The sequence below is a fragment of the Coregonus lavaretus genome, assembly GCF_964263955.1.
Source record: "Coregonus lavaretus genome assembly, contig: HAP1_SCAFFOLD_3020, whole genome shotgun sequence".
In the NCBI taxonomy this organism is placed as follows: domain Eukaryota; kingdom Metazoa; phylum Chordata; class Actinopteri; order Salmoniformes; family Salmonidae; genus Coregonus; species Coregonus lavaretus.
This window is the reverse complement of record NW_028164248.1, coordinates 23,114-47,950: the sequence shown is the minus strand read 5'-3', so window position 1 is coordinate 47,950 and position 24,837 is coordinate 23,114. Positions and strand designations below refer to the sequence as shown.

Below are 24,837 nucleotides of genomic sequence, written 5' to 3'. Positions count from 1 at the left end.
TGCAGACATAAACAATTGTTTTTAACCTCTCTCCAAATATGATCACTCATATGCAACCAATGAAACAGTGAAAATAAGTTTGTGCTTGTTTTTACACTTCATTTCCGTGTGACTTTAAGCAAGAAATGTAATGATGCATTGCATTACTGCCTATTGACACAAACACACACACAGACACACGCACACACACACACACACACACAGACACGCACACACACACGCACACACACACACAGCTGTTAAACAAGGTCAGTTTCTTATTTAGGTGAGTGAGAAAGTTACAGACGCACAAATATTATACCCCCCCCCATAAAAATGCTAACCTCCCCTGTTATGGTGTAATGGTCAGATGTTAGTATGTCTTGGGGGTATGACATTTGTGTGTCTGTAACTTTCTCACTCATCATTATTGACGGTTCATTCAGGATTATCTGTAATCATGGTAGCATCCACATTCATGTAGAATGTCACGGATTCTGCCGAGACTGCCCTTCCTTCTGGCTCGGCAGGCTTCGGCGTTCGTCGTCACCGGAGTACTAGCTGCTGCCGCTCTATGTTATATGTTTCTATGTTCACTTGATTGTTGTCTGTTCTTGCACACCTGTTCCCCATTATGTTAGTTTGTCTGCCTATTTAACCTGTTCACGTCCACTGTTTGGTGTGCGTGTTTATTGTATGGTACGAGTGTCATTTTGTGAGCGGGTTTTGCTCCGCCTTTGTTGTTTGGAGGGTTTTCTTGTATTTCTTTACTACTCAGTAAAGTGGTTCTTCATCTCATTCTGTGTCCTGCGCTTGACTCTGGCCTACCGTATTCCACCGACATTCGTGACAGAAACACGCACCACTATGGAGTCAGCAGGAGCAGCCGGAGTAACCGAGACGATGGAGGAACGAGTCCAACGTCAGGAAATAATGATTCAGACTCTCGGGGTCACTATGGAACGAGTATTCCAGACAATGGAACGATGGGAGAGAGGTGGTATCCCGTCACCATCTCCAACCACTCAACCACCTACAACACTGGTCACCGCTTCGCCATCTGGGTCCAGTGGGATTCGGCTCTCGCTCCCGAGGGCATATGACGGAACACCTGCCGGGTGCCAGGGATTTCTCCTCCAGGTCGAGCTGTACCTGGCCACCATTCACCCGGCGCCCTCGGGATACAAGAGCGTGTCCGCCCTCATCTCCTGTCTATCGGGGAAGGCGCTGGAATGGGCCAACGCCGATTGAGGAGGAATAGACGCAAGTACTGTCCGCTACGAGGATTTCACCCGCCGCTTCTGGGCAGTATTCGATCATCCACCAGAGGGAAGGGCGGCGGGTGAACGTCTGTTCCACCTACGACAGGAGATGAGGAGCGCGCAGGAGTTCGCGCTGGAGTTCAGAACTTTAGCAGCCAGCGCGGGATGGAATGAGAGGGCCCTGATCGACCATTATCGCTGCAGCTTAAGGGAGGACGTCCGTCGGGAGCTGGCCTGCAGGGACACCGATCTCACCCTGGACCAACTGGTGGACATGTCCATCAGGTTGGATAACCTGTTGGCAGCCCGCGGATGTTCTGATCGGGGGCCGTCCATTCCATCCCCCAGCACCTCCGAGTCTACCCCCATGGAGCTCGGAGGTGCTGCGGTTAGGGAGACGGGGAGAGGGACCGACCCCTGCACCAACTGTGGCCGTAGAGGACACACTGCTGGTCGGTGCTGGGGAGGGTCCTCAGGAGGTCGAGGCAGCAGGCAGGGCACTGGTCGACCGTCTCAGGTGAGTAGGCACCCGACTCCCCCAGAGCCTCCTGTTGCTAATTTGTGTATAGATATTGTTTTTCCAGAAGTTTCCCTCCATTCCCAGCATAAGACGCTAGTAGATTCAGGCGCGGCTGGGAATTTTATTGATCACCAGTATGCTTGTAGTTTAGGGATTCCTACTGTGTCTGTTGATAAACCTTTCCCTGTGCACGCCTTAGATAGTCGCCCGTTAGGGTCAGGCATAATCAGGGAGGTCACCACCCCACTGCTGATGAGGATGTAGGGGGGTCATGAGGAGAGGATTAGCCTCTATCTGATTGATTCTCCTGCGTATCCTGTGGTGTTGGGACTTCCCTGGTTAACCATTCATGACCCCACGATTTCATGGCAACAGAGGGCTCTTAAGGGATGGTCCGGTCAGTGTTCAGGGAGGTGTGTAGGAGTTTCCTTGGGGGCCACTACGGTGGAAGGTCCAAACCAGGTTTCCACTATGCACATTCCTGCCGAGTATGCCGATTTGGCTATCGCCTTCAGTAAAAAGAGGGCGACTAAATTACCACCTCATCGTCCGGGGGATTGCGCGATAAATCTCCAGGTAGGAGCTGCACTTCCCCGGAGTCACGTGTATCCTTTGTCTCAGGAGGAGAGGGCGGCTATGGAGACATATGTCACCGAGTCTCTAAGACAGGGATACATTTGGCCATCCACTTCACCTGTCTCCTCAAGTTTCTTTTTTGTGAAGAAGGATGGTGGTTTACGCCCGTGCATTGATTACCGTGTCTTAAATCAGATTACCATCAAGTACAGCTATCCATTACCCCTGATAGCTAGTATGACGGAATCATTGTACGGGGCACGCTTCTTCACAAAATTGGATCTCAGGAGTGCGTACAAGCTAGTGCAGGGTTGTCAATCATACGGCCCGCGGGCCAGAACCGGCCCGCCAGATGGTTCAATCCGGCCCGCGAGACGACGTCCACTTTTTTTTTTTAAAGGAACAGATATTCCAAATTTGTCCAGCAGAGGTCGCACTGAAATAACGAGAGATCCTGAAATAAACAGCACGTGACAGCAACGCGCCCAGAATGCGCCATCTGACGATCTTGCCTTATCGTTATTAAGCTCTTGTTGTCAAAATTACCCACATTACCAAAATGTCTTTGTCAAAAAGGAGAAAAGTTGACACAGAGTGCAGAGTTTTCCAAGAAAAATGGACTGATTCATATTTATTCACAGAAGTGAATGGGAAATCTGTGTGCTTGGTGTGTAATCAGCAAGTTTCAGTGCTCAAGGAATATAATATTCGGCGCCACTATGAGACTCATCATGGTGAAAAATACAACCATTTGCGAGGACAACTGAGAATAGAGAAGATAAATGAATTGTTAGTGGGTCTGAAGAAACAGCAGTCTGTTTTTACCCGTAGCCGAGAGGTCAGTGATGCAGCGGTGAAAGCTAGCTACCTTATTGCTAATGAGATAGCGTTAGGATCCAAGCCATTTTCTGAGGGTGAGTTCGTGAAAACATGCATGCTAAAGGCTGCAGAAATCGTGTGCCCTGAAAAGCGACAGGCCTTTGCCAACATTAGCCTAACGAGAAACACTGTCGCAGATAGAATTTCAGATCTCTCGGCAGACTTGGAGAGCCAAATGAATCACAAAGTCAAGTCATTTGTTGCATTTTTGGTTGCAATTGATGAGAGCACTGATATTACAGATGTTGCTCAACTGGCCATATTCATTCGTGGTGTTGATGCGACTTTTACAGTCACCGAGGAGTTCCTTGGGTTGGTACCTATGACGGATACTACAACAGCGGATGACATTATGAGCTCTCTCGTTGGAGCGCTGGACAGAGTCGGAGTGGACTGGTCCCGTGCCGTCAGCCTGGCTACAGATGGTGCGCCATCAATGATTGGGAGAAAAGCAGGCGTTGTGACAAAATTCAGAGATAAAGTACAGGCCGCAAATGGAGGACAAGAGTTTTGGACATTTCACTGTATTTTGCACCAGGAAGCATTGTGTTGCAAATCATAAAAAATTGATCATGTCATGGAGGTGGTTGTCCGCACTGTTAATTTCATCCGAGCAAGAGGTTTGAATCACCGTCAGTTTGACAGTCTTCTCAGTGATAAAGACATTACGCATGGCTTGCCATACCACACTGAAGTACGGTGGTTAAGCCGAGGTGCCGTGCTGAAGCGTTTCTTTGAGCTACGAGAGCAAATTGAACAGTTCATGGAGAAAAAAGGCAAACCAGTGAAGGAACTTAAATGCCCAGAATGGGTGCAGGATCTTGCCTTTCTGGTGGATATTACAGAGCACCTGAATAATCTTAACAAAATGTTGCAGGGCCGCAAAAAAGTTGTCACTCAGTATTATGACAGCATACGCGCATTCAAGTTGAAACTGTCACTCTGGGAGACACAACTATCTAGCGGTGACACCGCTCATTTCCCTTGTCTAAGAGATGTGCGTGCGACCGGACTTAATGCTGACATGGCTCAATACAAAGACAAGATTACAGGATTGCTGCGGGAGTTTGAGCGACGAGCCATGTTTGGCTGAATCTCTTTAACATTTACAAGAGCCATGATGATGCTATCTCATGACTAGTGGAAGCAGTTACCTTTGACCTTACAGCTGAGCACAGTTCATGGGGGATTGCCTGTCAGCGTGGAACATACTTGACACCAGGTGTACACATGCCTGTGTGTGTGTGTGTGTGTGCGTGTGTGTGTGTGTGTGTGTGTGTGAGGATATCCATCCTCCTCCATCAGCTGTGTGTCCTCAGCAGGGAAGTGTTTCTCTCTTCAGACGACAAGAAAGCAAACAAAAACTTTCAGATCTCAAAGAAAAAACATCTTTAAACAAATAAAATATCTTTGATACCCAGAAATTCTACTCTACAAAGACACAGACACAGGTGGTGTTTTCATTAAGAAGAAAAGCCCTCCCTCTGCTTTTCCCAGAATCCTGTGTTGTTTCTCCCAGCAGGCTCTGTCAGCCCATTGGGTGGTGAGGCCTGGGGAGGGATGGAAGGAGGCGGAGGAAGGGGTCAGAGGTCACAAGACTATTAAAAAATGTTCCCACCTGTCTAGTTATTTTCAGATCAGTGCAGATGTGGAAAGTCTGAGAGCGATACATTGGCCGTGTTCGAGAGCATCAAACTAACTGCAGGCTACTGTCAACTGACTGATCTACAAATCACCTTGCATCAGAAATAACTGCTCATTATTATTTGTATATCAGTCAGTCAGTCACAATTTACCCATGATACATTGATTCTCTCAAACACAGCCATTCCAAATGCACACACGCACACACACACACACACACACACGTGTGTCCTCCTGCTGGTGTACGTGCACATACAAGAGTTGAGAGAGAGGGTGTGTTCAAGCGGTAAGCCTAATCAAATCAAATCAAATCAAATTGTATTGGTCACATGCGCCGAATACAACAGGTGCAGACATTACAGTGAAATGCTTACTTACAGCCCTTAACCAACAGTGCATTTATTTTTAACAAAAAAAGTAAAAATAAAACAACAACAAAAAAAAGTATTGAGAAAAAAAGAGCAGAAGTAAAATAAAATAACAGTAGGGAGGCTATATATACAGGGGGGTACCGTTGCAGAGTCAATGTGCGGGGGCACCGGCTAGTTGAGGTAGTTGAGGTAATATGTACATTTGGGTAGAGTTAAAGTGACTATGCATAAATAATTAACAGAGTAGCAGCAGTGTAAAAAGGATGGGGTGGGGGGGGCAGTGCAAATAGTCTGGGTAGCCATGATTAGCTGTTCAGGAGTCTTATGACTTGGGGGTAGAAGCTGTTGAGAAGTCTTTTGGACCTAGACTTGGCACTCCGGTACCGCTTGCCGTGCGGTAGCAGAGAGAACTGTCTATGACTAGGGTGGCTGGAGTCTTTGACAATTTTGAGGGCCTTCCTCTGACACCGCCTGGTATAGAGGTCCTGGATGGCAGGAAGCTTGGCCCCAGTGATGTACTGGGCCGTACGCACTACCCTCTGTAGTGCCTTGCGGTCGGAGGCCAAGCAGTTGCCATACCAGGCAGTGATGCAACCAGTCAGGATGCTCTCGATGGTGCAGCTGTATAATTTTTTGAGGATCTGAGGACCCATGCCAAATCTTTTCAGTCTCCTGAGGGGGAATAGGCTTTGTCGTGCCCTCTTCACGACTGTCTTGGTGTGTTTGGACCATGATAGTTCATTGGTGATGTGGACACCAAGGAACTTGAAGCTCTCAACCTGTTCCACTACAGCCCCGTCGATGAGAATGGGGGCGTGCTCAGTCCTCTTTTTTTTCCTGTAGTCCACAATCATCTCCTTTGTCTTGGTCACGTTGAGGGAGAGGTTGTTGTCCTGGCACCACACGGCCAGGTCTCTGACCTCCTCCCTATAGGCTGTCTCATCATTGTCGGTGATCAGGCCTACCACTGTTGTGTCGTCAGCAAACTTAATGATGGTGTTATGAAGCCGACTGTAGACGAAAGTTGGAGAGTGAAGTCGGGGGAGGTCCACCTGCGACAGCCGGTCATACAGTGTAGGGGTTTTCCAACAGCAAGGCTCATATCAATATGGCAGTGTCGACATAGCTGCTATTGTTTCTTTTTTTATTTTATGTATAAATGTCGAAATAAACGTTTCTATCCCTAAGCCATATCACACACTCATAAACTGAAAACATAACGTGTACAATTCATTAGTTACAGAGAGGTCTCAAATATCACTTTCATTTGAATCCCCTGTAGCTTTAGAATCCTGACAAAGTTGGTTCCTGTTTCAGCCACTTCTTTGGCCATGTTTGCGTGGGTCAAACAAAAACACCCTAATGATTGGTTGACGCTTCCCACAATGCACGTGATGGCTGCATGGTGCAGTTGGTGAGAAGCAACTGTAGCAACTTCATAAAAAACTGCATGACCTTTGGTCACATGATTTTTGTAAAATTAGTTCAGTGGACATGTAGTCGCAAGTCTTTTTATAACCATAATGCAACACACTTTGAAAGGCGGTGACCAACGATGATCACCGACCTAACAAAAGTGATCTGCTCCAACGCGCCCCTTGTATTCTTCAGTATCTCTAACAGCGCCCAGACACTGATCTAAGGTCAGTTTGGTGTTTTGGCCTTAATAGTTAAGGTTGTGATTTTGGATGGATGAGTTGATTCTAGATCTGTGCCTAGGAGCATACCCTCCCTACACAACAGACTGATGGAGAGGTCATTTGCCGCCCTCTAGAGGATACTGAACAATACTACTCTGTTTATTATCTATGCATAGTCACTTTAACTCTACCTACTTGTACAGTACCAGTCAAAGGTTTGGACACACCTACTCATTCCAGGGTTTTTCTTTTTTTTTAAACCATTTTCTACATTGTAGAATAATAGTGAAGACATCAAAACTATGAAATAACACATATGGAATCATGTAGTAACCAAACATTTTTTCAACAAATAAAAATATATGATATATTTCAGATTCTGCAAATAACCACCCTTTGCCTTGATGACAGCTTTGCAAACTCTTGGCATTCTCTCAACTGGCTTCACCTGGAATGCTTTTCCAACAGTCTTGAAGGAGTTCCCACAAATGCTGAGCACTTGTTGGCTCCTTTTCCTTCACTCTGCGGTCCGACTCATCCCAAACCATCTCAATTGGGTTGAGGTCGGGTGATTGTGGAGGCCAGGTCATCTGATGCAGCACTCCATCACTCTCCTTCTTGGTAAAATAGCCCTTACACAGCCTGGAGGTGTGTTGGGTCATTGTCCTGTTGAAAAACAAATGATAGTCCCACTAAGCCCAAACCAGATGGGATGGCGTATCACTGCAGAATGCTGTGGTAGCCTTGCTGGTTAAGTGTGCCTTGAATTCTAAATAAATCACAGACAGTGTCACCAGCAAAGCACCCCCACACCATAACACCTCCTCCTCCATGCTTTACGGTGGGAAATACATATGCGGAGATCATCCGTTCACCCGTCTCACAAAGCCATGGCGGTTGGAACCAAAAATCTCCAATTTGGAGACCAGACCAAAGGACAAATTTCCACCGGTCTAATGTCCATTGCTCGTGTTTCTTGGCCCAAGCAAGTCTCTTCTTATTATTGGTGTCCTTTAGTAGTGGTTTCTTTGCAGCAATTCGACCATGAAAGCCTGATTCACACAGTCTCCTCTGAACAGTTGATGTTGAGATGTGTCTGTTACTTGAACTCTGTGAAGCATTTATTTGGGCTGCAATTTCAGAGGCTGGTAACTCTAATGAACTTATCCTCTGCAGCAGAGGTAACTCTGTGTCTTCCATTCCTGTGGCGGTCCTCATGAGAGCCAGTTTCATCATTGCGCTGATGGTTTTTGCGACTGCACTTGAAGAAACTTTCAAAGTTCTTGAAATGTTCCGTATTGACTGACCTTCATGTCTTAAAGTAATGATGGACTGTTGTTTCTCTTTTCTTATTTGAGCTGTTCTTGCCATAATATGGACTTGGTCTCTTACCAAATAGGGCTATCTTCTTTATACCCCCCCCCCTTGTCACAACACAACTGATTGGCTCAAACACATTAAGAAGGAACGAAATTCCACAAATTAACTTTTAAGAAGGCACATCTGTTAATTGAAATGCATTCCAGGTGACTATCTCATGAAGCTGGTTGAGAGAATGCCAAGAGTGTGCAAAGCTGTCATCAAGGCAAAGGGTGGCTATTTGAAGAATCTCAAATATAAAATATATTTTAAAAAATTTAACACTTTTGAGGTTACTACATGATTCCATATGTGTTATTTCATAGTTTTGATGTCTTCAATATTATTCTACAATGTAAAAAATAGTAAAAATAAAGAAAAACCCTTGAATGAGTAGGTGTGTCCAAGCTTTTGACTGGTAGTATACATATTACCTCAATTACCTCGACTAACCTGTGCCCCCGCACATTGACTCTGTACCGGTACCCCCTGTATATAGCCTCACTACTGTTATTTTACTGCTGCTGTTTAATTATTTTTATTTTTTATTTTTTACTTATCTATTTTTTTACTTAACACTTATTTTTCTTAAAACTGCATTGTTGGTTAAGGGCTTGTAAGTAAGCATTTCACTGTAAGGTCTACACCTGTTGTATTCGGCGAATGTAACAAATACAATTTGATTTGATTTGATTGTCATAGCAGCTTGACCTCAAATAGCCAACATTGTTTTCCATAGAACACAGCATACCTTTAAGCCCCGAAGGTGTGTGGTATATTGGCCATTATAAACTGGTTGGTTCGAGCCCTGAATGCTTATTGGCTGAAAGCCGTGGTATTTCAGACCGTATACCAGGGATATGACAAAACATGTATTTTTACTGTTCTAATTATGTTGGTAACCAGTTTATAATAGCAATAAGGCACCTTAGGGTTTGTGGTATATGGCCAATATACCACGGCTAAGGGCTGTTCGTAGGCACGACACAACGCGTGCCTTATTGCTTAAATATATCCCCACTAAACGCTGTTCTTACGCACGACGCGAAGTGGAGTGCCTGGACACAGGCCTTAGCGGTGGTACTGTATATTGGCCATAGGCCTGTACCACAAACCCCTGAGGTGCCTTATTTATATTATAAACTGGTTACCAACATAAATAACAAGTATTATTGTGTCATACCCATGGTATATTGTCTGATATACACACAGCTGAAATGCTGTTTCAGCCAATCGGCATCCAGTTCCCAAACTACCCGGTTTATAATAGGCTATAAATATCATTTGAACAGTATGGCTGTGTTGTTGGCTAGAAGTGCAACAAAGTGTGTGAAACTCGAATGGTGAAGTCCATAATTGCTGAGGGAGTAGGTCTACAATTCATCTGATTCAGCAATAATAAGACGGCTAATCACATTAAATGTAGGCCTACAGCAAACCCTGTTACAAGGTTGTAATCTTATAGTAAGAAGTAAGAACATCTCTGGAGTCACTTCTAGACGGTTCTTTTCCATTCGTCATTACATGTTTCTTGTGAAACTCTCAGTGCCCATTCATTGGCTAACCTACCGGTTTGTTCTGAGACTCTTAGATGACGATTGGTCCAAATAATGTACATCAAACAAAATGTGCGTTCCTATTGGTAAAATGTCTTACGCCCCGCCCTTAGAAGTAATACATAATCCAATACCTCCTCCCCGAGCAGTGCCACTTATATTTGTGCTAGGGGAAACTTCACCCACAGACACTTTCTTTACACAGTTCCGTCCCACGTCACATTACAGCAGACATGGACCACATGATCAACTGGAAGGTAAGTCAGATATATTAATAACAGTCTATTAATTAGTAACAATTAACATGCTGAGCATATAAATCGTCCCTTATCTCGCTACGAGGTCGTTGTCCTCTTGCAAGCTGTCCATCCTCTCCAATGTTGTTGTGACTTGATAGTGACACTTGCGATTTACATGGACAGTGCAGTGTTACATTTTAAGATATTTTGTTTCTCTTATTGTTGGTTAGCTACATTGTTATAAGTGCTTCATACAGTGATGCATATGCAACGTTTTGAGGATAGTCTTGCCATAAATACTGTAGCCTACGCAGCACCGTCTGTGTGGTCTAGTTCACGAGGGTCGTCTTGAGCAAGCGCTGCGCAGAGAAGCAGCTCTAAAAGTCAGCTCATTTTACAAGTAACTGAACGAACAGGTTCTAATTATAGAAATATCAGCTAATTTGTGTTGAGATCTGTGATTGCATCATGCTGCTTGCCGTGTGTGTGTGAGTGACATTGACAGAAGACAGGCCTGGTATATGAATGCTTGCAGCTGTCCTGACAACTATGGTGACTGTGTGGGTGTCAGCTGTTCAAGACTTCTAGTCTTGGGACTTTTTGGTGTGGGGGTTGAGGAGTTATCGGGGGTTGGTGTAGTAGTTTGGTCCCTTGTGGAATTCTAGTGCAGTGGTTCCCAACCAGGGGTACTAGAACCCCTGGGGGCACTCGGGCCATCCACTGGGGGTACTTGAGTAGACTCATGAGACCATAGGCTTACTGGTAAAATGCACATGAGGGGTTACTCCGGGCAGAGCCAAATTCTGTTGGTGGTTCAGTAACGGAAAAAAAAAGGTTGGGAACCACTGTTCTAGAGTGTTCCTTCCTTGAGGGATGTTAAGGGGGGCTGGTGGAGAGTGACTTGGTCTTCTACTTGGTCCGCCGTGCAATTGAGCATGACAGAGGATTATATTAAGTAGGCCGACTTTGTTGATCAACCAAGCAAGCACTCATTTTCTTTCAATCTAGTTTGACACAGAATAGCTGATTTTATATTTGTTCTATAGTGAATTAACCTATACATTACCAACCTTCATGAGACTTGGTTGGCACTGTAACTTTTTCTTGTAGACCTAAACACACTCTCTCTTTCTCTCTGTCTCTCTTTCTCTCTCTCTCTCTGTCTCTCTTTTTCTCTCTCTCTCGCTCTCTCATCTCTCTCTCTTTCTTTCTCTGTCTCTCTCATAACCCTGCTCCTTTCTCTCTCTTCCTTCCTCCAGGCGTTGGACAATGTCCCTCTGCTCTTCTACATCCTGGCATTGAAGACCCTGGTCTTGTGCCTGGGCTTCGCTGGAGTGAAGATCTATCAGGCTAAGAAGGAAGAGGCCAAGCTGAAGATACAGAGGGCAGAGCAGAGGAGGATCGCAGAGCAGGTGCAGGAGCTCTTGGATAATGAGCTCCTGGACAACAAGAAGGATGACTGACCCGGAGGAACGAGGGAGACTGTGAAGAGAGGAGAAGAAAGGTGAGTGAATACAATACAGATGCCTTGGCCAAAATTAGTCAATTTGGAAATCAGTCAGCAATAGATAGACTGGGAGAGAACAATGGGTGTTTCAAAGCTGCTTCAAGGGGTTTGATGCCTTAAAGTACAGTAGTTATTGGTCAGTTTGAACTAAACATCTCCCCTCTTTCTTCCCAGGAACTATGTCACCTGAGCAGACTGGGGACCTACATGCTCCAAGGATGGGGCGGAGCTCTGATTGGCTGGTCTGGGGAGGAAGTGTTGATTATGTATAGTGTCTGTTGGACAGTACCTACTCAGAACAGACCTGGGGTCCAGACCATTGCTGCCGGTGTGTCAGATTCTTTTTTTACACAAACTTTTAACTTAAGATCCACCTGATGTTTTGTAAATAAAGACTGTTTTTGTACTTCTGTTTGGAGCTGTCTTTCTTTTGGTTACATTTGATGTATAGAGCTGAATGTTGGAGACAATGGTGTGATGGAGAGGTGGGCAGTCTATTGACCACACATTAGGTGACATTTAATTTGTCCTGATTGATGATGAGGAAGCCACTATCGCACTAGTCTTATCATGTTTACTGTTTTCCCTGGTTAGTCTGTCCTGATGTTTAGTTACTTTTTGTACTTGCTTATTTTAATGTGATTTTATTGCGTTAAAAAAAAACTTGCTGATTATCTCCATGAAGTAAAAAGCACTTAAAATAAAAAATGTATTTTATATTAGACGATTGAGACAGAGGTCTTAGTGGCTTAATTACTGTGTGGTCCTCTGTAGCTCAACTGGTAGAGCACGGCGCTTGAAACGCCAAGGTAGTGGGTTCGAGCCCCGGGACCACCCATACACAAAAATGTATGCATGCATGACTGTAAGTCGCTTTGGATAAAAGCGTCTGCTAAATGGCATATTATTATTTATTATTATTACTGTACATTGCTCAGTTCCCTGCACATTGTACATTTGGTATTGGCACTGACCCTGTACATAGCTTGCTCTTATTATTTCTCATGTTTTTCTTAAACAACTATTAGTTATATTTTGATATTGATCACTGCACTGTTGGATAGAGCTTGCAAGTTAAGCATTTCACTGTACTTGTGCATGTGACAATAAAACTTGAACTTGTAGAGGTCATAGTATGAAAGGGTGCACATCAAAATGTCACCATAGGGAGGCAGCGAAGTTTCACCAAATGGCCAGAATGTGAAGTGGCTCCAGACAGTACTTGCCTATGTTGAACATTTGATAAATAAAACACCTCATAATTAAAACAAACCACACATTAACATGACTTTAGAGGTGAAGTCTTTATTACATGATAACTCACAAGATTATTATTCAAGGTATAATAATGAATCTCAATAGTTCAGAGTACAAAAGTAGCTAAATCGGCTAATGTAACCCCAAACCGCTAGGGTGGATAACGTCATTCCAAATGTGCTGTGATGGCGCATGCATTAAACATTCACAGTGCATCTACACAAGCTTCCAACAACAACCTATGAAAAACAACCCCCCTCTCTGACTGCAGCGCACACAACCAAACCTCCTACAGTAACTGTACAGTTCAGAGCCCTAATGCCCCCCAGTCGGCCCCAAAATAGCGGCGTAATTCAAGTGAGACAAGCCATACTGGCCAGGAAGATGCGCAGCAAAAATGTACAGTAAGCTATGAAGACCCATGCAGGAGGCCATCCCTGCCCTGTGTGATCACCATGATATGGCAGCCATTTCTGTTAATCAAAGGAGGATGAACTAGGAGGGGAGTTTGTATTAACATACAGTAACATATCTCAATGCTATGAAAGCAGATGTGTCATTTTTGGAGACACATTATTGAATGATAAGTCCCTTCCATAGCAAATTAACATGTCAAGGAGTGAATTCTAAGTTACTCTGAAGTGTTCTTTTTACAGATGTTAGGCCTAGAGTAAAGGCCATTAGGAATTAGAATATTAATGAATAATAGGTATATTGTGATGTCATCAAATAGAATGTAATTTGTACTCCTCGATGAGTGAAACATTGTAAATCACTGAGCTAGTGACGGCTGCATACCACAGGAGGTTGGTGGCACCTTAATTGGGGAGGACGGGCTCGTGGTAATGACTGGAGCGGAATAGGTGGAATGGTATCAAACACATAGTTTGATGCCATTCGCGCAGTTTCAGCCATTATTATGAGCCGTCCTCCTTTCAGCTGCCTCCACTGCAGCATGCGCAGACATCTTATAGACAAGAAAATGATGGATCCAGTACACAGTATGAAATGAGTCTATAGACAGGGTTTGTTACGGGGTCCTGAATTACAAGTCACAATGAATCCAAAGAAAGTTGATCCCCCCCCCATGTCTCTCTAGAGAGGACTACCACATCACTCTCTCACACTACCATGCCTGACCATGAACATATACAATGGTTCCAAAGCAAATGAGGACATTAAAAAGAAAACTGCAAAAAAAGATATTCAAAACATCCCTTTCTCTTTATTCTCTATCTACTTATCTTTTTCTCAAGAGTCTAATTTCGTTCAAAATGGAGGACGAAAGAGAAATGAAAACTTGTGTGAAATGATAAGAGATGAATATGTCTCCTCGCTCTCTTTTCCTCTTTCTTTCTCTCCATGAAAAGGCAGGGCTTTGAGAGGTGTCTCCCCCTAGTGTTAGAGAGGATGTATCACATGTCCCAAGCAGCACCCTCTCAGGGCCAAGCTGTCGTCGACTTCTCAGAGGCAGATGTAGGAGACATGCTTTGTGGATGTTATGATGTTAGAGCGCCCCCTCTCTGCCGCTCACTGCATGATGCCGGGGGTGATGTCCGGACGTCGTGTCTGGATGATTTTGGGGCGAGGGGGGCGGTTGCTGCTGCTGGTGCTTCCCTCTGCGTCGTCTTCGCCCCCCGAGCTGTCCTGCTCGTTCTCACACACGTGGACCACTACGCTGGGGGTGGTGGGGGTGCCGCTGTGGAGCTCGTACTTCTCACCTAATTTAGACAGGGAGAGAGGACCATTAACACTGTAGTACTGGCCACAATCTAACTGATGGCAATACAAAGGATAGCTACTGTAATTCCATCACATTGAATTAGAATCAATTATTTTCTAGGTTCCCATCCTCATTGTAGCGAGTGTGTGTGTCACACACCTGGCCCTAGTTTGGAGATGGCACAGAGAAGGTCGTAGTTTATGACGGGCACAGCATCCGGGGCCTGCTGCCACCCCACCGGTGGCGAGGCTGGTGGGGAGATCAGGAACTGTTTGTCCGGTTTGGGGGGCTCCAGGCGGGGACTGCCTATGAGGACGGACTGCAGGGCAGACAGGGGGGAAGGGGAAAAGCGAGACACGAGAGGCTCAATGTAGATCAATGGAAACAATCAGTGCCAACACTGCTGCTTGCTAAACCAAATAGTGACTAACACGTTTAATTTGTAATGTATATTTCCACTACCAACAGATCTAAGTTAATGAAAGTAAGGGGTTATTGGGTGATGTACAGTAGGCTTCTCTACCTGTGCGAAGTAGAGGCGCATCTCTTTGCCGTTGAAGTCGCTCTTGTGCAGTCGGAGCCGCGCCTCAGCGGCGGCCAGTGCATCGCTGAAGTTGATTCTCACACGCCGGAAACTCTTAAAGAACTGGAAGTTTACGTCCGGATCGAAGGAGCGGAACAGAGACTCAAAACTGGCCTATAGGAGTAAAGAGAGAGAGGGCGAGAGAGAAGGGCGAGAGAGCGCAAGAGAGAGGACGTGAGAGAGGGTGAGAGAGCGAGAGAGAGGGCGAGAGAGAGAGAGGGCGAGAGAGGACGCGAGAGAGGGTGAGAGAGCGAGAGAGAGGGCGAGATAGAGAGAGAGAGAGAGAGAGGGCGAGAGAGGACGCGAGAGAGAGAAAGGGCGAGCGAGAGAGAGGGTGAGATAGAGAGAGAGAGAGAGGGTGAGAGATAGAGGAGGTACAGTATGAGTGAGTTGGATAGTGATGTTGCCACACAGTGTTATGATGTAATACATTAAATACATAATTGTATGTTTACCCAGAAATGGGCTATGCTTCTCAAAACTGCTCAGTCACCATGATCACACAGATAATAATAGTATAACAAACATTAACTACAGTTATGGGACTGTGGCCTGGGAGAGAACCAGCAATGGGCGAGGATCCCAACAAAAAGCCCAAGACCAGTCCAGGCACAATGACACAATACAACCAAACCCTAAAAAGGCCAAATGCATTGTGATTTGAAAGGCAAATTTGTCGAGTGCATGTCAAGTGTATGAAGACTTGTAAGTGCCTTTTTCTGTCCCAACCTTGTTTAATATTTTTAGGTCTTTCAGGCCTAACGTTACTCCCCGCCCTTCAAAAAAGAACTGCTGCTGCAAAATGCTTGACTAAACTGCCCCTTTAAAAAAAGGAACACCGCCCGGTTGTCATGGCAACCCTGCTCAACGTGTGTGCGTGCGTGCCTGGCCTTGGTAAGTGTCGGGTCCATCGCTAAAGAAAGACCCAGTGTGACAGTGGTCTGATAGGAGCTCAGCTCAGACCATGAGGACCGCTACATCTCATTGGTCTAAGGCTGGAACTATTAGTTCAGTGAGAATGGATCACAAGCTGCAGACAAGCACAGATCTAGGAACAGATTACCTAACCATTACAACCATTGGGAAATAGGCCTCAAAGGCCACAGAATCTGACCTTAGATCAGTTTTAGGAGACAGATCAGAGGCGACATATAAAGCCTTCTTACCCGGGACTCAGGCCTGTCAAACACTTCCTGGTTGGTCACCGAGGCAACCAGGCAGAAGGCGTTACACTTGGTGGTCTTGAGGTGCATGATGGGAAGGGCAGGGAGGCAGAGGCCTTTCCACCTGATAATGCGGGAGGTCAGAGTTTGCGAGGAGGAGGGGCGGGGATGAAGATGACAGGTGTGGGGGGGTTGCACCGCCTTCCCCAGCGTGAGGGTTGAGGGAGATCTCGTTCCCACAAAAAAAAAAAAATCCTTCCTTTTCCCGTTTCCCTTACTTCCTCCTCTCCAGAATCTTCCTCCTCTTTTATTCCTCTCTTCAAATTCCCCTTCTTCTTTATCTCTCTCTGTTTGTACAGTCCACACCCCACTAAGAGAGCTGCAAAAGCCTGCAGTCCTGGCCAAATGAAGAACCCCAAAAAAAAACGTCCAGTGACGTCCAAGCCGGAAGCAGTTAGCTACTGAGCTGCTAGCCCAGATCCAGAGGTAGCAACGTTAGCGATAGCTCTCAGGTTCTACCCCTGGCAGTGAGGTCCGTAGGACAGAGACAGGCAGCTACACGACAGCTGAAAACAGTCCTCCGTCTAGGCTACAGAGCGTTCCAACGAGACTATGGGCTGCATTTGTACAAGCCCTCTTTCTTTCTGTCTGTCTGGTCTCTCGCTGCCTCTCTGCAGCCGCTTATATGAGAGTCACAACTACTGACGCACTCCACAGCCCCCCCCCCCCCCCTTTCTCTCCTTCCTTCGTTCCATGGTTCATTCACTCCCAGCCAACCCGCTGACAAAGGGGGTGTGTCCCTCCTTTCTTCCCTCCCTCCTTCACTCAGACATGGTCCCTCCCTCTCTCCTTTGCTGACTAATTAGAGAGGCAGTGAGACAGAGATTGATAATGACATCAATCCTTAGCAGACTGATCTCTCTCTCTCTCAACAATTTACAATTTAAGGGCTTTATTGGGATGGGAAACGTGTGTTAACATTGCAACTCTCTGAGTTGTGAATGGAAAATATGTGCAAATCAGAAACTGAGTCCATGACTCTGACACAATAAAACCACACACACGGAATCAGCTTATCGGGCCCTTGACTCTGGCCTGCTGAGCGTCGGTCGTGGAAAACACACGTCATTCTGGGTATTAATACGCCTGAGAGCTTCACTACAGAGAGACACAGACGAGAGAGAGAGATGGACTGAAAGAGAGAGAGAGGTGGCAGAAACACAGAGTACATGAGAGAAAGGGAGACAGGCTGAAAAATAGAGAGGTCTGTGTGGAGTGTAAGGGAAGAAGAGAGAGAGATGAAGGAGAAGTGGTTCTTATGGAAAGTATGCAGCTGGAGGCTTGATATCACAGAAGCTTTTATGAGAGTGGTATTAATAGCACTGAGGTGCTGTGAGACTGCTCTAGGAAAAATGTCAGAGAGAGTGTGAGAGAGAGAGAGAGTCAAGAGACTAAAGTAAAGGCTAACCATGTGTGAGTATAATGTATGTGCTAAATGTAGTATACACTTGTTACTGTGTTGGTAGTGAAGTGCTAATACTCTCTGTGTCTGTCTGTCTGTCTGTTTGTCTGTCTGTGTGTGTGCTAGAAAGCAAATGTTCCAGTGAGGGAATGGAAAATAGGAATATGAAACCAAAACAGAGGGGACGGAAAAAATGCAGGGCTGAGAGCACACACACACAAACACACACAAACACACAATGAGTGTTATGCAAAGTGGCTCTGTATCTCTTTCAGTCTCACGCACACCCACACTAAGTAACAGGGTAGGACAAAGGTCTGAAGATGATTAACACACGTTCGCCGTCACACACACACACACGGTGGGACAGAGGTTGAAATGGTTAACAACAACAACAACAAACACTCACATTAAACCTCAGCTGCTCTGCAGGGAGGAAGAGGAGGGAGGCACATTTTTCCATACAACACCCACACACTTAAACTAGCCTGCACATCCATTTTCTCAAGACTACACCCACAGGCCTACATGCAAGTTAACAGTACAGCGGTATTGTGTCTTGACCCGCGACTGACACTTTTTGACAACACTACCTGTAAGCTGCATGCAGAGAGCATCAACTCTCGTCTGAGACGTTGTCTCCAGCTGCTGCTACATGAAATGTAGTGAGTAACAAATCAGACTAGCTGTTTCCTGTGAGTGACAAGCCAGTCGGCTAGAAACCAGAACAGCAGTGTGACCTCAGACAGCGACAGGTGGAAACCTCAGAACTGGTTCTATATTCTAGAACACTCCACCATTGTCTGATCTGAGTGGCAGAAACAGCAGGAAAGACCAAAGTGTCACTGATAGTTATAATGAGCACCAGAAACCAGACAGCCCTGATGCATGCACTACACTCACCTTTACATCAAAGACATAACAAAGAGATTCTGTCCCCCCAGCAGATCTTAAAAGAGAGACACAGGTGCACAGAGTTTGTAAGCAGACAGAGTACTTATAGGTGCAATATGCAGAAATCTCTCCGCCATTTCCTGGTTGCAAAAATTCTAATAGTTCGCCTAATTTCCATTTATGTAACAAAACAAGTGTGGAGAATCATTGTACCATCGAAACCACTGTGAAATATATTTTCTATAACCAAAAATATTGTATTTTCAGCTGTTTGAAGCTGGGGACAAACACCGAAAGTAAAAGATGCAAAAACTAAACTTAAGAACGGGAAGAATAGAAATAGCACACATAGAACAGATCTACCTCTTCTTAGACTTGCTTTCAATGAGAATGACAGATGTAGAACTCACATTTATATGCGAATTTGGTCGGATTGCCCAAAAAGTTACATCATGTAGCTTTAAGCCTACCAGCTGCCGTCTGGTACTAGCGTGCAAACAAACACACAGACTTCCTGCTCTGTTCTCGCTCTGGGCCTGAGGCTTTTGAATCAAATATCTCTGCCATGCAAATACATTACATTTTACATTTGAGTCATTTAGCAGATGCTCTTATCCAGCGTGACTTACAGTAGTGAGTGCATACATTTTTTTTTCACCCTGGCATTGCAAGCGCCATGCTCTACCAACTGAGCTACACGGGATTGTCACAGACAGGTCACAGTTTCCATTAGGTAACATCTGATTTGTCACATGTGGCCAGTCACTGGTGGTGACCTGTTTTAAATGACCTGTTGTAATAATGTGTGACCCTTACTGCAGGAGGGAGGCCATTTTGATTTGGACAGGACAGTTTACCTGATTAAGTGCATGGGATGGGTTGGGTCTTAAAACTAGATGAATATCTGAATAGGGTGGAAACTTTGTGTGTCTTTGTCAAACATTCCTAAAGGAGAACACAGTGTTGTTGCACACAGCGGAATATTCCATCACATGATCTCTCAGCTGACTCAAAGCTCCTTAAAGGACGTGACCCTCTGAAAATAAAAACACTTTTATTCCAAACAGTCAAGTTTTTATGACCTTTACCCTGTTTCACTTCCTTCTAAGCCCCATTGATTATTCATTCATTGATCTGTGTGTGTGTGTGTGTGTGGCTTGACCAGCTGTTTTGGTTTGAGCACCTGTCTCACTGTTTCCGCTCCCACCCTTCCATGGAAGAGCAGGCCATTTTAGCTGAATCTGACACTATTCACCAATGTCACCACACCAGCTAGGCCTCTATGTTAAACAAATGAGTAAATTCCATACAGCATTGGCTTCTGTTTTCCGTTTCTCACAACAGTACTGTTGTCTGCCCCACAGTAGTCTGTAGACCTACAGTATGGCGAGTTGACACTTAGTCCTCATTTAAAAAATCAACAGTGTGTGTTGTAGGGCTGACCCCAATTAGTCAACTGGTTGATTGTTTGGTCGATAGGCTGTTGGTCGACTCAGATTATTTTTTGTCAAGCAGTAGCAAATATATATATATATATATATATTTTTTATGGCACACAACACACCTTTCTTAAAGGCAATTTATACTTGATCGGAAAATGTGGTCGCAGGCTCCAGAGAGCACAACCTATTCTACACTTGTGAGAAACAAGTTTTGGTTTATTTCATTCCATTTATGAGTTTTGTCAATTTAGTCATTGTCTTTTGTTTGGAGCGCTCCTGTCAATGTTGAGTAAGGACGCGCACCTGATTATGCATTGAAGTAGGCCTATATGATACCTGGCCTACGTGCAAATGTAGGCATATAAATGTACCCATTTGGGGATCTGATAGTATTTCTGATTGGCTTAACACCACCACCACTAATGAGCTTTGGAGCTTCTCAAAGTAATGTTTTCTTCACCTAAAACAGTAAGCAAACGAAGTCTGTTTTTACATTAATTGAGAATGACTATAGTTCCTTAATGTATTTTATCTTTACAGCTCTCTCCCTTTCGATAACCATTCCTTCCAGTTCTCTGCTGCCAATGACTGGAACGAACTGCAAAAATCTCTGAAGCTGGAGACTCTTATCTCCCTCACTAACTTTAAGCATCAATTGTCAGAGCAGCTTACCGATCACTGCACCTGTACACAGCCCATCTGTAATTATCCCACCCAACTACCTCATCCCCATATTGTTATTTATTTTGCTAATTTGCACCCCAGTATCTCTATTGGCACATCATATTTTGCACATCTATCACTCCAGTGTTAATACTAAATTGTAATGATTTTGCACTATGGCCTATTTATTGCCTTACCTCCATAACTTACTACATTTGCACACACTGTATATAGATTTTCTATTGTGTTATTGACTGTACGTTTTTGTTTATCCCATATGCAACTCTGTGTTGTTGTTTTTAAATCGCACTGCTTTGCTTTATCTTGGCCAGGTTGCCGTTGTAAATGAGAACTTGTTCTCAACTGGCTTACCTGGTTAAATAAAGATTAAATAAAAATAAATAAATAAATAACCACTCAGCGTGAAAGGTAAAAATGTCACGCTCTTATCCAGTGGAAACGTCATAAAATAGACCTACCGGATTACTTCTTATCCCTCACGCAAATAGCCTACAGCTGTGTCTGTCCTGAGCTCACTGGTGCAGGAAACTGTGGGCCCAGAATATTTTATACAATGTTGTAAGTTTGCTAGTGTGAGCTGGGCCAGGCCCAAGTTAATAGTTGATACAATGTTTCAAGTTCGTTGCAGACAGGCTATGCGTAACCATTAACCAATGTGATTTATAGGATATTTATTTTTAACCAGGATATTTTCTACCTGCAGGCTGCAATGTTTTTATTTGTTGGCTTTATGTAGGCTATTTTTACATAGTTGGCAAGTTGCTTTTTAGGTTTGTATAATTTTAATTTAGATTTGGATAGAATTTTGATTAACCACATGAATTTGAGACACAAAGATGTTATTATAAATGAAATGAAACTGTTCCACAAAAACATTCATATGAAAACCATAACTGGCACACAAATCTGTAGAAATTGTAAGAAATTGGCATTGCTCATGAGAAAGGTTGTGGACTCCTCGTGTAGCCTATTACCGGCAACTTCAGGAGGGGCAGAATCTGCGAAAGCCAGCAGGAGCGGGAGAAGGATGGTCGGGTCAAGTTGAGGTTTTTTTCTTCTGGTTATCTTGTTCTCTGGCTCCCTCTTGAGTCATTTGTGTCTTATTTCATCAAACAGTGTGCTTAAAGCATCAGACAAGCTCAATGCATATAGTTGATTTTATTAAAACAAATAGGGTGTGACTATATAAGGAAAAATACACGTTTACAAATTTAGACCAATCGATTGGTTGACATTTTTTTACGTGTTTGTTTTCTCGATATGTAGACACACCCTATTTGTTTAAATAAAATCAACTACATGCAGAACTGATGACCTTCGGTCAACCAAGATATTTGTTATTTTCGGAGACAGCCCTAGTGTGTGGATTTATTCTATTTGCTTTAAACTTTTAGCTCAAAGCAACAAATTGCAAGGCATAGGGTCTAGTATTTGGATGTGGGAATACTAAGTAGAACAAAGTCTCTAATTCCTCATCTCTTCCTGCTTATGACTGCTGTCCTTCCTGTTCCTTAATTCCTGTCAGCTCCAATGGAAACACTCTATAAATCAAAGACTAGCCAACACAGAGCGGAAGAATGTTGTGTACACAGAAAAATGCATTAGTCAGATTTCCAACGCGAAAAATCAGCCCCTGTGACACATTCACCTGACCTCAGGAAGGCTAGATGTTATCAGAGACTGAGATAGTGGGAGTGTATACCAGATATTAATTTTTACTAAAGATAACAATCTTTGTTTATGATTTAGGCTATATCGTCAAAGTCCAGAAATGGCTTTGATTGAATAGGGCCCCCGCTTGCCAATTCTCTCCCTGCTGTTGCTCAGGAGGACCTCCTGAATGACATGTGGCCTAGTTAGAGAACACACACACTTTTCCATTGTTCTGATTACAGTGTGTTATTACATAGCCTACTTCCAGTGGCCTTCATTTGACTGACAAAGAGGTCACAGCCTCCTCGGCCAAAACCCCTGACAAGAGATAGGTGAGAGGAGCAGAGAAGACTATACATGTTTGCAACATATCACTTTCACTTATTGGCTAGCTAAGCAGTCATGAAGGAAAGGAGACAAGGAAAGGAAGCAGTAAAAAAACATTATTAGGACCTCTGCCTGTGTGCCTATGTCCTTGGCTAAGCTCTCCCAGTTAGGACAGAATCTCAGTTTTTCCAAGCTTCCTGTATTCCTGTCTTGTTATGGGAAAAATCTAGGAATGTTCTTGCTGATGGAACTGTTCCAACCCCTATGGAATCACGCAGGGGATGGAAGTTAACCGTTTCCAGGTGTGTGACGGTGGAGCAGAACTACACAACTAGGAGCCTAAGACTCATCTTTAGAAAGACAGCAATTCTTTGGGGGAGTGGAATCTAATACTATCTTTGGATTTAACATGAGTACACACACAGAGAGAGAAAGAGAGAGAGAGGTTTAAGTTGTTTAGTAGGGAACCATTGTAATGTAATGCAAGCTTGCTTTGGTTGAATGCTTTGATCCACCATAACACACATCCTTACCTTCAGAGTTTGGTCATTGAAAACATCTTCAGTTACTTTGCATGCGATAAGGGCGTTGGGTAGGTCGGTAAACTGCACATCGACCGTCGCCTCAGCACCATCGCTCTTCTCTGATTTCTGCATCTTCGCCAGGTTAGTTGTTTCAACTTGCAGTTCGGACCTAGCAGAGCTGTCACTGTAGCTAAATATATTGTGGTCCTCGGTTAGCTTTCAGCTAGCTAGCTAGCAGAAGCGCTTAGCTACTATCTCATCGCAAGCTCCTTAGATTCGTCATTAATTAATGAGCAAAAGTACAATAATTAATGTAGCTATGTTGTTTTAGGGCCAAATATTTCTCAGTAAATTAAATTCAAAAAGCATATTACACTAAAAACTGAAAGTCCTGTTTTAGAGCTGGTGGCCCATCGGATAAAGGAGATGACGTCAAGGGGACAGCTGATGCGATTTTCCGGTTTAGAACTGTCGCAACGCAGCTTCACTGATCACTACAATTCTAGATTGTCCAAGAGATTAAATGAGAATGAGTTTGACCCATACAATCTGTTTTTAGATCAGTGATGTCTACGCAGCGCTTTGCCCTCATTGCAAATTATTGCAACGCTCTGAAGGTGATGGTACATTAGCTGTCACTGTCGGTGTTGAGTTTTAGGACCTTGATTGTGTTATTCGGAGTCGGACACTGTAATTTTGCCCTGAACTGTTCGTCGCAAATGTGATGCTTATGTCTACTGAAGTGAAGTCTATTTATTTATATGTAAATTACCTGCAATTTTATAATATTCAAAACCAACGCCATGCAGGTTGTACCATTATAGGCAAAGCAATGCTGCCCTCTAATGTTGAAAAACGTAATAAGACCGATATTATACAAGTCAGTAGTAGATGATGATGTGACTTCTTTATCTGAAGACGATGATGGATGCATGATGCATCATCAATATGTTTAGATCAAATAATTACATAAAAAAGATACATCATTACAAAGGTTATTCATCCTTTTGTAATCACCCAAATTCTCTTCTGTGAATAATTCAATTTGGTCATCAATGCAATCCTTTTCCTGCCAGTGCCTCTGCCTGTACACCTACCTCTGACTGTCAGGCAGTGGTTATATAGGTCTACTTTGCTTAAAGCCTGAAAGAGGATAAGGGATTGTACTAGGACAACTGTGGTTTACTGAAAGGCTAACTCGGGGCATCCTCACTGACTTCAGCAGAGGCTCAGCCTATGGGTTATGCTAAAGGAGAACTGAAAACTGAAAAGGGGTCAGAGGGGGGTTAAAGATGGTTTGGGGTTGGGGAAAGTGTGGCGGGTTGGATGTGTTTTTGGATGGGGGGGTTCAGGCAGGTATGGAGGCAGCCATTGGGAGGAGGAGATTGTTAGGGAGGTGGTTGAATGGATGGGGGTTGGAGTGGAGTAGAGGGGCCATGCTGGGCTAGGCATGGTTGTGGGGGTATAGGCTTTGGAGCTGGGCTGGGCTGAGGGGATATAGGCTCTGGGCGGATTTAAAGGAGGCAGGCTGGTCATGTGGGGATCAACTTCTGAAACTCAGCCTAATCCTCTGGAGAAGGAGGGAGAGGGAGA

General features: G+C 44.4%; 2 protein-coding genes across 3 annotated transcripts; one reads left to right on the top strand and one right to left on the bottom strand.

Annotated features, from left to right (window-relative positions):
* Positions 1–9,946: 9,946 nt before the first annotated feature.
* LOC311117282 (small integral membrane protein 11-like) lies at positions 9,947–11,938 on the top strand. The gene is made up of 3 exons (XM_084192254.1): positions 9,947–10,043; positions 11,285–11,529; positions 11,707–11,938. The coding sequence occupies exons 1-2, from the start codon at positions 10,020–10,022 to the stop codon at positions 11,486–11,488; spliced, it is 228 nt and encodes a 75-aa protein (XP_084048380.1). The 5' UTR covers positions 9,947–10,019; the 3' UTR covers positions 11,489–11,529; positions 11,707–11,938.
* Positions 11,939–12,817: 879 nt separating this feature from the next.
* LOC311117281 (calcipressin-1-like) lies at positions 12,818–23,684 on the bottom strand. 2 transcript variants are annotated; one of them, XM_084192252.1, is made up of 4 exons: positions 23,254–23,684; positions 15,036–15,209; positions 14,672–14,831; positions 12,818–14,510 (listed from the first exon to the last, which is right to left on the bottom strand). In XM_084192252.1, exons 1-4 carry the CDS (start codon positions 23,374–23,376, stop codon positions 14,320–14,322), a joined length of 648 nt encoding a protein of 215 aa, XP_084048378.1. In that variant the 5' UTR covers positions 23,377–23,684; the 3' UTR covers positions 12,818–14,319. The 2 variants fall into 2 exon arrangements, with proteins under 2 accessions (XP_084048378.1, XP_084048379.1); XM_084192253.1 differs by lacking the exon at positions 23,254–23,684 and adding an exon at positions 16,262–16,977.
* Between the last annotated feature and the right edge of the window lie 1,153 nt (positions 23,685–24,837).